Here is a 13,039-nt window from a genome sequence, read left to right on the forward strand (position 1 = left end):
AGAGGTGGGCAGTGCTGGCAGTAGGGTCACCAAAGGTAGCCCTTGTTTTGCCAAAGGGCTGCCCTCCCTGGGAGCTCTGGGAAGGGCTGACATCTAACTGAGCTATGCGGTGGCCACTCCTCAGACCTCAGTTCCTTGCTCTGTCCACTACCCCATGTTTCTCTGTTCCTGAAGGGGAAAGGGTTCCACAAATCCCACCCTGGGTGGGCTGCTATTCCCTGACTGCTGCAGCCCAGAACCATGACCCCAAAGATAGAGGTGGACAAAGGCTCTGTGGTCCCCAGAGGGTGTCTCAGAATGCCTGGCAGCGGTCGGTGTCAGCACCACCAAGTGCCAGGAGAGTGGTGAGGGGTGTCGGCAGCCCGGTGCAGCACAGCAGCTCCAGGCATAGGGAAGGGAATGTGGGAAGGACTCTGGAGTTTGATTTTCTCTCCAGCAGGAGGCCTCTGGCTGCTGGCAGCTCACCGTGAGGGTCCTGGAGGCACGGAACCTGAGCAGGGCCGACCTGTGTGAGTCAACGCCCTGTGCGCTCTGGCGGGAGCAGGGAGGACCGGATCCCATGGGAAGGGCCAAGATGAGCACCCTGGGGCTGGGCTGGGTCACCTGTGGTGACCAACAGGGTCTTGAAAGGAAACTGGCATGGCCCGTGGAGAGGGGTGTGAGGAATCCTCCCTCACAAAGTCTTCCTTAACCTTGGCAGTGAGTGAGGCCGACCCTTACGTGATCCTACAGCTGTCAACCGTGCCTGGAATGAAGTTTAAGACCACGACGCTCACCGACACCAGTCATCCTGTGTGGAATGAGGCCTTCCATTTCCTTATCCAAAGTCAGGTCAAGGTGAAGGCCGGGGACTCCTGGCCACTTCCCTGTGAACAGGCCGGACCCCCATGCGAGGGTTCCTGGGGTCCAGCATGCTTCCTCCGGGGTTGTCAGAGAAACTCTTAGGAGAAGGGGGTCTCTGTGGCCTGGCCCGTCTGTGCTGTGTGCAAGGGAATGTATGAAAGAATGAACATGGTCCTTTCACCAACTGGCTGTGAGACTGACTCCCACAAGCTGGGTTCCTCTCGAAGCCTAGCTATGAAACAGAGACAGTAAGAGCACCCTCCTGACTGGGTCGTGCTGTGGGGTGAAATGAGACAGTGCGTGGAAGACTGTGGAAGGTCACCAGCACATACCTTAGGGTGCAGCTCAGGGAGCCAGAGAAGCCAAGGAGAGAGACAGAGACACAGACAGAGAGAGAGGAAGAGAGAATTCTTTGACAGACTTTTATGTGTTTTGTTTTGTTTTTGTTTTTGTTTTGAGACGGAGTTTGCTCTTATTGCCCAGGCTGGAGTTGAATGGCACGATCTCGGCTCACTGCAACCTACGCCTCCCAGGTTCAAGTGATTCTCCTGCCTCAGCCTCCCGAGTATCTGGGATTACAGGCACCCATCACCATATTCAGCTAATTTTTTTGTGTTTTTAGTAGAGATGGGGTTTCACCATGTTGGCCAGGCTGGTCTCAAACTCTTGACATCAGGTGATCCACCCACTTCAGCCTCCCAAAGTGCTGGGATAACAGGCATGAGCCACCATGTCCAGCTCAGAATTTTATGTTTGATAAAAACAAAAATTAGAAGGAGGAAATTTGAAATTTAATAAGATTTCCTTACATTTAAGTTTTACAGTTTTTTTTTTTTTTTAATTTTGAAGTGCAGAAGAGTGGGGGCATAATAATCTTCTCTGGCTCTAGACATCAAGTAAGGGCTCAACAGAGGTGAGCTACTCTCGCTATGAGCGGGTAAAATGCTAAGTCACTGTTCCTGGTTCCTAGAATGTTCTGGAACTTAGCATCTATGATGAGGACTCAGTCACGGAGGATGACATCTGCTTCAAGGTTCTCTATGATATCTCAGAAGTCCTCCCTGGCAAGCTGCTCCGGAAAACCTTCTCCCAGAGTCCCCAGGTGGGTGGGGAAGTCCTCGTGGGCCCCACTTCTTCTGACTCCAAGCTGAGGAAGTTGCTGTTTCTCCCACCTGTTGGGAGACTGCTGGGGTGAACTCATTCACAGAAAATCTAAACCCCTTCCAGAGATATTTGCATTTTAATAAGCAAGGAGAAGGCTTCACTTTACAGTTACAGGCTAAATCACCCAGTGGAGGAATTTTAGCCACCGGTGGCAGGAAGGCTTTGGGAGAACTTCCTAACACCCCTCAAAACACAGCTCAGCATCCATCACTCCTGCTGGTGGTGCCAAGGCCTGCTTTGCGAAGGCCTTACCTGCCTTCCTGCTGCAGCCTGGGGGTGGGGACGGCAGAGTTCGGGGGTCTGGGCCCTCCTCAAGAAAAAGAAATGGGTCCTGCACATCATGCCTCCTTTGGCTGTGCTCCTTGTCTTCCCCTTCAGTCTTGCCCCGAGTTGTGGGACCTCCGAGGGAGGGAGACTGGTTCTCTGCAGACTTACTAGCCACGGGCAATGTGGGCAGGTAGCCTCAGTTTCCTCGTCTGTAAATTGTAAATAATTGTACTAACGTGCCTCCCTTAGAGACTGCTTGAGAGGATGAGATGACACCTGTAAAAGAACTGTGTCAACTCTGAAGCAATAGGTATGTGCTGATGACGTGCTCATCCTCTCTGATTTCAGGGAGAGGAGGAGCTGGATGTGGAGTTCCTGATGGAAGAAACGTGAGTAATGTCACACAGCCCAGGGAGTGTCTCGGGACTCAGGCTCTGTCTGAGGAAATGGCCCTGACCTAGATCTCCCTGTGGTCAGTCTGCCTGACTGTCCCTCATCTCCTACCTCTGCCAGAGAGGTCGGGTGTGGGGTGGGGCTTCTCTTAGGGAACTGCAGAGAGGAAGGCCGATGTTTTCAATGCCTGCTCTCTCCCCTCCCCTCTCCTCCTGCAAAGCATCTCCCCTTCCCTCTGAACCTTATCCAGGACCTACAGAGCTCTCAGCATCAACCAGGGAGACCCCACATGGGCGGGAGGGGGAGGTCAATGCAAGAAGCGTTTGCCTTTGCATGGTTTGATTTTTCCAGGTCGGATCGCCCAGAAAACCTCATCACCAACAAAGTCCTTGTGGTAAGCACTTGCCCCAGGCTTAGGGGAGGGGCCCCAGAGCAGACACTTGGGGAGGGAGGGCAGCTGCCTGGGGTGTGGACCAGCAGGGACAAGGAAGGGGCAGGGCTTCGTGGTAAAACCACCCCTGGCCTTCCAGCCAGGTGGCCACCTGGGGCTGTGGGTCTTGGAGGGGCCTGGAGCTAAGGGGCGTATAGAGAGACGGGAGGCAGGGCTCTGCTGAGAGGAGGTTCTGGCCCACAGCTGTTCGGGGCGCTTCCGGAAGGTGTTTAGTCACCTGCGGTGAACTCATAGTTTTAGGGATTGACTGAGCGCTTCCCTGGGAAGTGGTGAAGAAATCAGGCAGGCCAGGCCCACCTTCTGGTTGTTCATGTTGAGGTCACCGAGGCTCAGAGGGAGCTCCCAGGGCGGTGTGCTGCCGACCTCGGAGACTGGATCCTAGAGATCGGATCCAGGGCTCAGGCAGTTCCTACTTAGGACGGGGAGAGTCCCCGACAGTGCTCCTAATCGCGGGCTCACGAAGCTGCAGTGAACAGAAATGGCCGCAAGGTGGCAAGCGGGTGACGCTCTAGAAGCTTTTATCACAGTGTCCTAGACCAGTCACACAGTATCCCAGACCAGCAGCACAGACCTGGGAGCAGGCGGGTCCAGGGTCATGTGCGAAGGCACCTAGGGCCCAGCATTTAAGCTCCCAGGGGCTGTTTGATGGGCGGGTATTACTTTTAAAAATACACATGAAAATAAAGTCAAGCCAATGGCACTGCCTCTTAGGAGGTGATGGAGACACGCAGCAGGTAGGCAAATTCAGTGATTGTGTGGAGCGTGGGTGGCGGCCATCTGCTGGTATGCTTCACAGATAGCACACAGAATCCCTTGGCAAGGCCACGGGGGCCTGGCCTTGTCAGTGTCCCCAGTTAGGCCACAGACAACAACCAGGAGATGTTCTGAGTGTTTCTCCGGCACCCAGTCCACCCTCCTGTGGACGGGCGGCTCGCTTAGATTATTTGGAGTTGTGGTAGAATATCTCCTCCAGCTCCAAGCCACAGGGAAACAAGAGAAGAAAGAGCTGTATCTGAGGGCTGGGCGCTCTAGGAGGTTTTGGGAGTTTGGCAATGCCAGGAGAGCTGGTGGGGAGGTATGGAGCCGGGGCCCGCCTGCCTGCTGGGGAGCATCAGCTGCAGCAGCGGCAGAGGCTCACCCATGGGGTCAAGGGTCTCTGCAGCCAATCCCATCCTGAGTCCACACAACTCCTTGTGTGTGTGGTGGATTTGAGACAGTGGGGCTCAAGAGGGTTGAGGTTGAGGGGACCTCAGCTTACCCTGCAGAGGCCCCTGCCCATGATGTGGTCTTCCCCAGGCCCGAGAGCTGTCATGCCTGGATGTGCATCTGGACAGCGCAGGTAGCACCGCTGTGGTTGCAGGTGAGACCAGTTTAGAAGCAGGCCTGGACTCTGCGTGGACGTGGGGGTGAGGAGGATTGCTGGGAAGCCTGCACAGGGCGGGAGGCCAGCAGCAGGATAGAGCTTGCCTCTCCCTTCTCACCAACATGGCACAGAGGGCCATGGGTCTCCTCTGGGCAGGAGGGTCCCCTGACCTGGGGGAGAGCATGTTGCAGAAGGCAGGAGTCTGGGGCAGGGGGACTGTGGGCCCCGTGGACTGGGAAGGGCCCTTTTCAGATAGCCCAGGCTCCCAGGCATCCTCTGAGTCCAAGTGGTGGTGCTGCTGTTCGAGGTCCGAGCTGGGGTTCCGGGCTCTTGTTCTCATGCTAACCTGCTCGCTCTCTCCCTAGATCAGGACAAGTTGGAGCTGGAGCTGAAGTTGAAGGGGTCCTATGAGGACACACAGACATCCTCCCTGGGCACAGCCTCTGCCTTCCGCTTCCACTACATGGCAGCCCTAGAGACAGAGCTGAGTGGGCGCCTGAGGGTAGGTCTTGGCTCTAGACCTCATTTGCAATCCCAGGCTTGGGCAGCTCCAGCTGCTGCAGGCCCCTCCCTGCTTTCCCTGCCCACCAGGGCCAAGGCCCCTGTGGCCTTGTCAGCCTCCCTAGTTAAGGTACTCACCCTTGGCAGACATGGGAGGCAACGGGGCCAGCGTGGTCGTGTGGTGCTACACCATATCAATCTTGAATTCCAGCAGCCCCTCCAGTGTACCCCTTAGAATAAGAATGACGGCCGGGCACAGTGGGCTCAGCCTGTAATCCCCAGCACTTTGGGAGGCCAAGGCGGGCAGATCACGAGGTCAGGAGAATCGAGACCTCCTGGCTAACCTGGTGAAACCTGTCTCTACTAAAAATACAAAAAACTAGCCGAGCAAGGTGGGCGGGCACCTGTAGTCCCAGCTACTCAGGAGGCTGGCAGAGAATGGCATAAACCTGGGGGTGAACTTGCAGTAGCTGGATCGGCCACTGCACTCCAGCCTGGGCGTCAGAGCGAGACTCTGTCTCAAAAAAAAAAAAAAAAACAAGACATGACATCTGTGCCGACAAGGCCCTGCACAGCCTGGCACTCGCCCACCTCTGACGCCTCATTTTGTTCCACACTCCCCCCATGCATGATGTGCCAGCCATCCTTGTCTCCTCTGTCATTTCCAACATGCCAGGTGCTCTCCTGTCCCCCACTGGCTCCTTCCAAGACTGCCTCCTCCTCCTCCTCAACATCTTAGCTCAAATGGTGCCTCTTCAGAAGGTCCTCCTTGACCCCCACCTCAAATAAACCCCACGGACTCCACCTTTGGTTGCATTAGAAACTGTCATATCACACCACTTATTTCCTTCATGACATTTACTAACATCGGTCCATTACCCATGTCTTCATAAATGTATACATGCTATTCAGTGAGAACAATGCCTTTCAACTACATAAATGTTAGCTCTTATAATTTTATAGTTATGATACTTATCAATATTATAATATTCTGTATTATCAGGGAGAGACTATGTCTGTTTGGATTACAGTCTGGATACTCAGTAGGGATTTGTTGAATGAATGAATGATGCTTTCCCTCCAGAGCTCCACAAGCAATGGCTGGAATGGGGACAACTCAGCTCAGAACCTCACTGTGCCCCTGAGGCCCTTGATCGGGAAGGAGGTGACCATGGATGTTCCTGCTCAAGATGTAAGTGGCCTCAACTGGATGGGAAATGACAGTAAGAATGAAGATAAGGCTGGGCTCTGTGGCTTAAGCCTGTAATCCCAGTACTTTGGGAGGCTGAGGCAGGCAGATCACCTGAGGTCAGGAGTTCGAGAACAGCCTGGCCAGCATGGGGAAATTCTGTCTCTACTAAAAATGCAAAAATTAGCTGGGCATGGTGGCACATACCTGTAATCCCGGCTACTCTGGAGGCTGAGGCAGGAGAATCGCCTGAACCCAGCAGGCGGAGGTTGCAGTGAGTCAAGATCGCACCACTGCACTCCAGCCTGAGCAACAAGAGTGAAACTCCATCTCAAAAAAAAAGAAGATGAAGGAGCCCAAGGCCCCAGGGGATACCCATGTGCTGCTTAGGGGTCTAGGAGGGTCTGAGCAGGGTCTCTGGCTTTGATTTCAGGTCCCAGGAGTGAGGCTGCAGCTCAAGGCAGAGGGCTGGTAAGGGACATTCACATCTGTGGGGACAGTGAGAGGCGGGCATGCAGGAGGGGAGGGCTGTGGACAAGGGTGGTCCTTGAGATCGGAGGAGGGGCTTCTCTGGCAGCTCGCTATGGGCTTGGCCAGCTGGTGGCTGAGCTATGCAGGTATCCCCTGACCCCTGTATCCTCCATTGACACAGCTCCAAGGAGCTGGCCATGCACCTGGGCTTCAATCTGTGTGCAGAGGAGCAGGCCTTCCTGAGCAGGAGGAAGCAGGTGGTGGCCAAGGCCCTGAAGCAGGCCCTGCAGCTGGACAGAGACCTGCAGGAGGACGAGGTCTGGGGGCACAGGGAGATGTGCGTGCAGATATCCTGGACTGGCCATAAGGGAGTACCTGATTCCTATGCCTCTCCAGAAACTCCAGTCAGTGGAGAGTGGGCATATGTGGGGAGACATGGGAGCGTGGGTGGGCTTTGGGGATCTAACTCCCTTGGGAGCTCCATCCTGGGCTGAGAGCCGTTGCTTCCAGAAGAAGGCTGAACCTAGCTCTGACCCTGACTCTATCAGGCCTCACCCATGTGGGCCCTGGAGACAGGGAGCGGGGCAGGGCTTTGGGTGACACAGGAGGCAGCTGGCCCCTTTCCTTGTTAATCCAGCCTGTGTCTGTGTGTGGTCCAGGTACCCATCGTGGGCATCATGGCCACAGGAGGAGGTGCCCGGGCCATGACCTCGCTCTATGGCCACCTATTGGCCCTGCAGAAGCTGGGCCTGCTGGACTGTGTGACCTACTTCAGTGGCATCTCTGGCTCTACGTGGTGAGGATCCGGGGGGACTGGATGGCAGAGATGATCAGGAGCCATAGCGGGGCAGAGTAGACACCAGAGGGACCCTCTGTGTGGGGAGGCCAAGTAGGTGTGAGCAGTGTGATCTGATAGGAGCCAAGCAGCTTTCCCACAAGGGAGGAAACAGACATTTACAGAAGCCCTGCCGTGAGCAAGGCGGTGCGGGAGGTGCATTCCGGATGTTACTGAAGGGCTGTGAGGTAGCTGGCTCAGATGCAGCTGGGTCTGAGTCCCGGCAGCACCACTTACTGGCTGGCTGACCCTGAGCAACTTATCTCCTCTGATTCTCAGTTGACGCAGCTCCAAACAGGGGCAATCATGGCACACACCGCGTGGGACTGGGGTTGGGGGATCACCCAAGTAAAGCACTTAACTTAATGCCCAGCACAGCCAGGAGTTCCTAATTGGTAGCTCTTTTTATTGTTCATTGTTATTATTTCATTTAATCTTCACCACACTCGAGGTAGATTCCCTTATTGTCCATTTAAGACTGTGTAGACATTGAGGTCGAAATGCTATTTTCCTGTGAGTCTTATTGAAATGTGACTTTAAGGAGTAAAAGAAGAGGAAACTCCTCAGAGGAGTTTAGGTGACAGCTGTTGACAAACACAGTGTGAAAAGGCTTCAGGACAGGACCATGAAGATGGGAGTGGGGTCCAGAACTGGGCTGTCCAGTACAGTAAGCCATGATGGTAGCCAGTAGCCACATGTGGTTATTGACCACTTGAAATGCAGCCAGTCCACATCGAGGTGTGTTATAAATACACAGTGAAGGCTGGGCGCGGTGGCTCATGCCTGTAATCCCAGCACTTTGGGAGTCTGAGGCGGGCAGATCACGAGGTCAGGAGATCGAGACCATCCTGGCTAACACGGTGAAACCCCATCTCTACTAAAAATACAAAAATTAGCCAGCCATGGCGGTGGGTGCCTGTAGTCCCAGCTGTTGGGGAGGCTGAGGCAGGAGAATGGCGTGAACCCAGGTGGCGGAGCTTGCAGTGAGCTGAGATTGCGCCACTGCACTCCAGCCTGGGCGACAGAGCAAGACTCCGTCTCAAAAAAAAAAAAATACACAGTGAATTTGGAAGACTTAGTTTGAAAACAAAAATAGAAATTACATCAGTAACTGTATTGATTACATGTTGAAATGATAATTTTTGAATATAGCGATTAAATAAAATATTAAAATTAATTTTACAGGCTTGTATATCTTTTTAATGTGGTTACTAGGAAATTTAAAATTCCGCGTGTGGCAAACATTGTATTAATATTGGACAGCGCTGGTCTAGAAGGAGAGAAAGCCCTGAGATCCGCTTCCCAGATCGGCCGAGCCTTGGCGGCAGAAGCCACGTGCCAGGAGAAGCTGCAGGGTGGGAAGGAGGGGTTGCAGCGCCCCATGCTGGGCTTCGGGCTCCTACTGTTCTGTCCCCTCGTTCTCCCAGGACAATGGCCCACCTGTACGGGGACCCTGAGTGGTCGCAGAGGGACCTGGAGGGACCTATCCGATACGCCCGGGAGCACCTGGCCAAGAGCAAGCTGGAGGTCTTTTCCCCGGAGCGCCTGGAGAGTTACCGCCGGGAGCTGGAGCTGCGGGCTGAGCAGGGCCACCCCACATCCTTTGTGGACCTGTGGGCGCTAGTGCTGGAGTCCATGCTGCACGGCCAGGTAGGGCGCCTGAGCACGTGGGGAGAAGCGTGTGTGCACCGCGGGGGCAAAGGCAGAACTCCCAAGCAGCGGACACGCGCATGCGCATTTTCTGCAGCGTGGAAGACCCTGTGTTTTAGTGTCTGCCTGACTTTGGACTGCTGCCTTTCTGAGTTAGCAGATTCTTTAATTAACTGCTATAATAACAGAAATTTCTGGATCTCCCAAAAGCTGGGAATGAGTCAGTGTCAAAGTCAGTCAAGCAAACAAAGCTTTTGTTTTGAGTGGGTAAGATTGCTAGAACCAGTTTTATTTATCCAGCAATATGAAATGTACTGTTCTTCTTCATCTTCAGGGTAGTGTTAAAAGCACAAACTCTGGAACCAGATTGCCTGAGTCCTAACCCCACTACCTCTTACTAGCTGTGTGTCCTTAGGCAAGTTATTTAACTTCTCTGTATCTCCGTTTTCTGATCTGTACCATGGGGATAACAACGGTTCTTAAGTTACAGAGCTGTTCGGAATACTCAGTGATACCTCAGCATAGCATAAACATGAAGTATCAGCTATTTTTCTTTATTCTAACAGCATCAAGACAAAACTAAACATTCATTTTTTTAAAAAATGACAGTGCTCCTTGAGGGAAAGCTTAGTAAGTTAACTGCTGAACTTTACACTGATACAATTATTAAAATCAGCTATTTTTCCACACTATTGTTTTACCACACATAACTATCTGAACAAAGTTTCAAAAGCATTTGAAACAATGAAAAGACAAAACGTATGGAAAATATTAGTAGCAGAAGGACTCATCTCTATCTTTGGGTCAGGAGTTTGATCAAGTATGATTATCATGGGAGGGGAGGAAGAAAAATTGGTTAATGGGTATAAAATAAATTTATATAGAAGGAATTTAAAAGAATGATTATTGTGTAAACTAACCAAAAATGAATTTGCGTTGAATTTTTTTCTTTAAATATTTTTCTTACCGGTTAAGTACAACACTGCTTAGAAACTACCGTCTTTATTTTTTTATTAGTTATAAATATTTATTATGCAAATCTCAATCTTTACTTATTATGAAAATCTTCACACCTAAGACATTGAATAAACCATAATGACATAATGAATATGCATGACCTTACCAACCAGCCTATGAAATGAAATGTTACAGATACAGTTAAAGCCCTTTGTATTCCCTCCCCAGTCCTATTTCCCTCCTGCCCCCAGGGGCAAACACCATCCTGAATTTAGGTTTATCATCATGTTGCAGGGCAAGGGAGCGTCAAAACTGGGGTTCCACCCATGGAGGTTCTTGGCTTCCCTCAGGAAGAAATTCAAGGGCTAGCTGGTGGTAGAAAAACAGCTTTATCAGGAGCACAGTGTTACAGCTCTGTGACTGCTCCTGCAGAGCAGAGCACCCATCAGCAGTGTGTCCAGAGCAGCAACTCAGGGACAGTTCCACAGTCACATTTATACCCATTTTTAATTACATGCAAATTAAGGAGTAGGTTATTCAGAAATTTCTAGAAAAAGGGTGGTAACTTTCAGGTTGTTGCCGGGGCATGAGTAAACTGTCATGATACTGGTGAGCATGTCTTATGGAGAGGTGCTTTCAGCCTTTCCCTGTTTCAGCCAGTCTCCAATCTGGTTCCAGAGTTGAGCCCCGCCTCCTATCTCTTTCATGTCTCAGAGATTAGACCCTCCTCCTTAATCTTTTTTTTTTTTTTTCTTTTGAGACGGAGTCTTCCTCTGTCGCCCAGGCTGGAGTGCAGTGGCCGGATCTCGGCTCACTGCAAGCTCTGCCTCTCAGGTTTACGCCATTCTCCTGCCTCAGCCTCCCGAGTAGCTGGGATGGGACTACAGGCGCCTGCCACCTCACCCAGCTAGTTTTTTGTAATTTTTAGTAGAGACGGGGTTTCTTGATCTCCTTACCTCGTGATCCGCCCGTCTCGGCCTCCCAAAGTGCTGGGATTACAGGCTTGAGCCACCGCGCCCGGTCCCCCTCCTCCTTAATCTTAACAGGGCTGAAGAAGGGTGAAAATCTGTCTTCTGTAACTGCTTCCTGCTTATGTTATGGGCATAGGCCCTGGCCAAGCACCAGAGGAATAAAAATCTCTGGATACCCGATCTAAGGGGCCCATAGGCAGAACACTTTAATTCTCCTGGTCAGTAGGCAAGATGGATTGGAAGCCTTGTACCAGCATTGACTTTACCTGGAACTACTGTAATCTAAAAGACACAAACTTTACTAAGAGGTTAATCAAGCAAGGGCCAAAGATTAGTAATAAAAAGATAGCTCTCAAAGGTTCTAGGAGAGGTAAGAACAAGGTGAGACTTGAGAAGGCATGTTTGATTATGTAACCAGGGCACTGATCCCAACTATATCTGTTGATGTGATGTATCACATTTATTGATTTGTGTATGTTGAACTATCCTTGCATTCCTGGGATGGATTCCACTTGATCAATGGTTAATAATCTTTTTGATATGTTGCTGAATTTGGTGTGATAGTATTTTGTCAAGAACTTTTGCATCTATGTTCATCAGGGATCTTGGCCTGTAGGTTTCTTTTTTTGTTTGTGTCCTTATCTGGCTTTAGTATCAATGTAGTCCTGGCCTTGGATAATGACGTTAGAAGTATTCCCTCCTCTTCAATTTTTTCGAATAGTTTGAGTAGAATTGGTATTAGTTCTTTAAATGTTTGGTGGAATTCAGCAGTGAAGCCATCAGGTCCTTGACTTACGTTTAATGGGTGACATTTTATTACTGGTTCAATCTCATTGCTTGTTATTGGTCTGTTCAGCTTTTCTATTTCTTCATGGTTCAATCTTGGTAGGTTGAATGTCTCCAGGAATTTATCTATTTCTTCCAGGTTTTCCAGTTCACAAATTTTAACATATATATCCTTAAGAAAAATATGATACTATTTGCATGAACAATTTTGTACAAGTCTCCTTGTACACCTGCATTAGAGATTCTCTAAGCCTCCAAGATACATACCCAGTAGTTAAATTGTTGGGCCACTGGGTTTGTGCACCTTCAACTTTCCTACCTATTGCCAAACCATTCTCCAAAGGAGTTGTGTTAATTCACACTCCCACTACCAGTGTATAATAGTTGCTTTTTCTCTATGTCTTGGGCAGACTTTTAAATTTTTGTTTAACTATGGGGTGTGAAAGGAACATTTATCATTGAGCATTTCTTTGAATTTTAGTTAGACAGTTTATGTTTTTAAGTATATTTATCATTTGGGCTTCCTCTTCCATGAATTACCCATTCAAACCCCTTTCCATTTTCCTGTTTAATTTGTCTTTTTCATATTTTTTTTGCAGGAATTCTTTATATATTTTTGACGTGAACCCTCATCAGTTCTAATGGTTTTAATGCATAATTTCAGTATAATCTAATTTATCATTCTCCTTTATGGTTTGTATTTTGGGGATACTTCCTTTTCCCTCCACCAAAGTTATAAAATATCTTTCTATACATTCTTATAAAATTGTTAAAAGATTTATTTCTTATTAATAGGACTTTAATCCACCCAGAATTTATCTCCAGGTATCATGTGGCTAGGGATCCAACTTTGCTTTTTCTCACGTTAATAACAAATTTTCCCAGTCTCATCTACTGAATTTTTTTCTCCACTGATCTGCATTGCTAGTTCTGTCATATATCAGGTTTCATATATTTTTCATATATTTATATTCCCGGGACTCTTCCTGAGTGCCCTATTCTGTTCCAACAGGACAGATTCTCTATCCCTATGTCAATAGCACACTGACTAAAGTTTTGTGATAAATCTTGGTATCTGATAGGCCAAGTTACCAGTCTGCTTGAATTCTTCTTCAGTATTCTCTTGGTTGTACTTACCCCTTTGCTGTTTCTTTCTCTCCCTCCCTTCCTTCCTCCCTCCCTCCCTCCCTCCCTCCCT

General features: G+C 50.0%; 1 protein-coding gene across 1 annotated transcript in view; it reads left to right on the top strand.

Moving 5' to 3' along the window:
• Positions 1–240: 240 nt before the first annotated feature.
• The window catches only part of PLA2G4D (phospholipase A2 group IVD), a 20,778-nt gene continuing 7,979 nt past the window's right edge, over positions 241–13,039 (top strand). The window contains exons 1-13 of the mRNA XM_017895394.1: positions 241–330; positions 440–608; positions 701–837; positions 1,814–1,945; positions 2,623–2,663; positions 3,019–3,061; positions 4,415–4,478; positions 4,847–4,983; positions 6,067–6,174; positions 6,605–6,642; positions 6,824–6,959; positions 7,302–7,438; positions 8,905–9,127. Of these exons, the coding sequence (XP_017750883.1) occupies positions 241–330; positions 440–608; positions 701–837; positions 1,814–1,945; positions 2,623–2,663; positions 3,019–3,061; positions 4,415–4,478; positions 4,847–4,983; positions 6,067–6,174; positions 6,605–6,642; positions 6,824–6,959; positions 7,302–7,438; positions 8,905–9,127 (1,455 nt within the window). The remainder of the gene's footprint in view (positions 331–439; positions 609–700; positions 838–1,813; positions 1,946–2,622; positions 2,664–3,018; positions 3,062–4,414; positions 4,479–4,846; positions 4,984–6,066; positions 6,175–6,604; positions 6,643–6,823; positions 6,960–7,301; positions 7,439–8,904; positions 9,128–13,039) is intronic.

The sequence above is a fragment of the Rhinopithecus bieti genome, unplaced genomic scaffold, assembly GCF_001698545.2.
Source record: "Rhinopithecus bieti isolate Rb0 unplaced genomic scaffold, ASM169854v2 scaffold_26426, whole genome shotgun sequence".
NCBI classification, from domain to species: domain Eukaryota; kingdom Metazoa; phylum Chordata; class Mammalia; order Primates; family Cercopithecidae; genus Rhinopithecus; species Rhinopithecus bieti.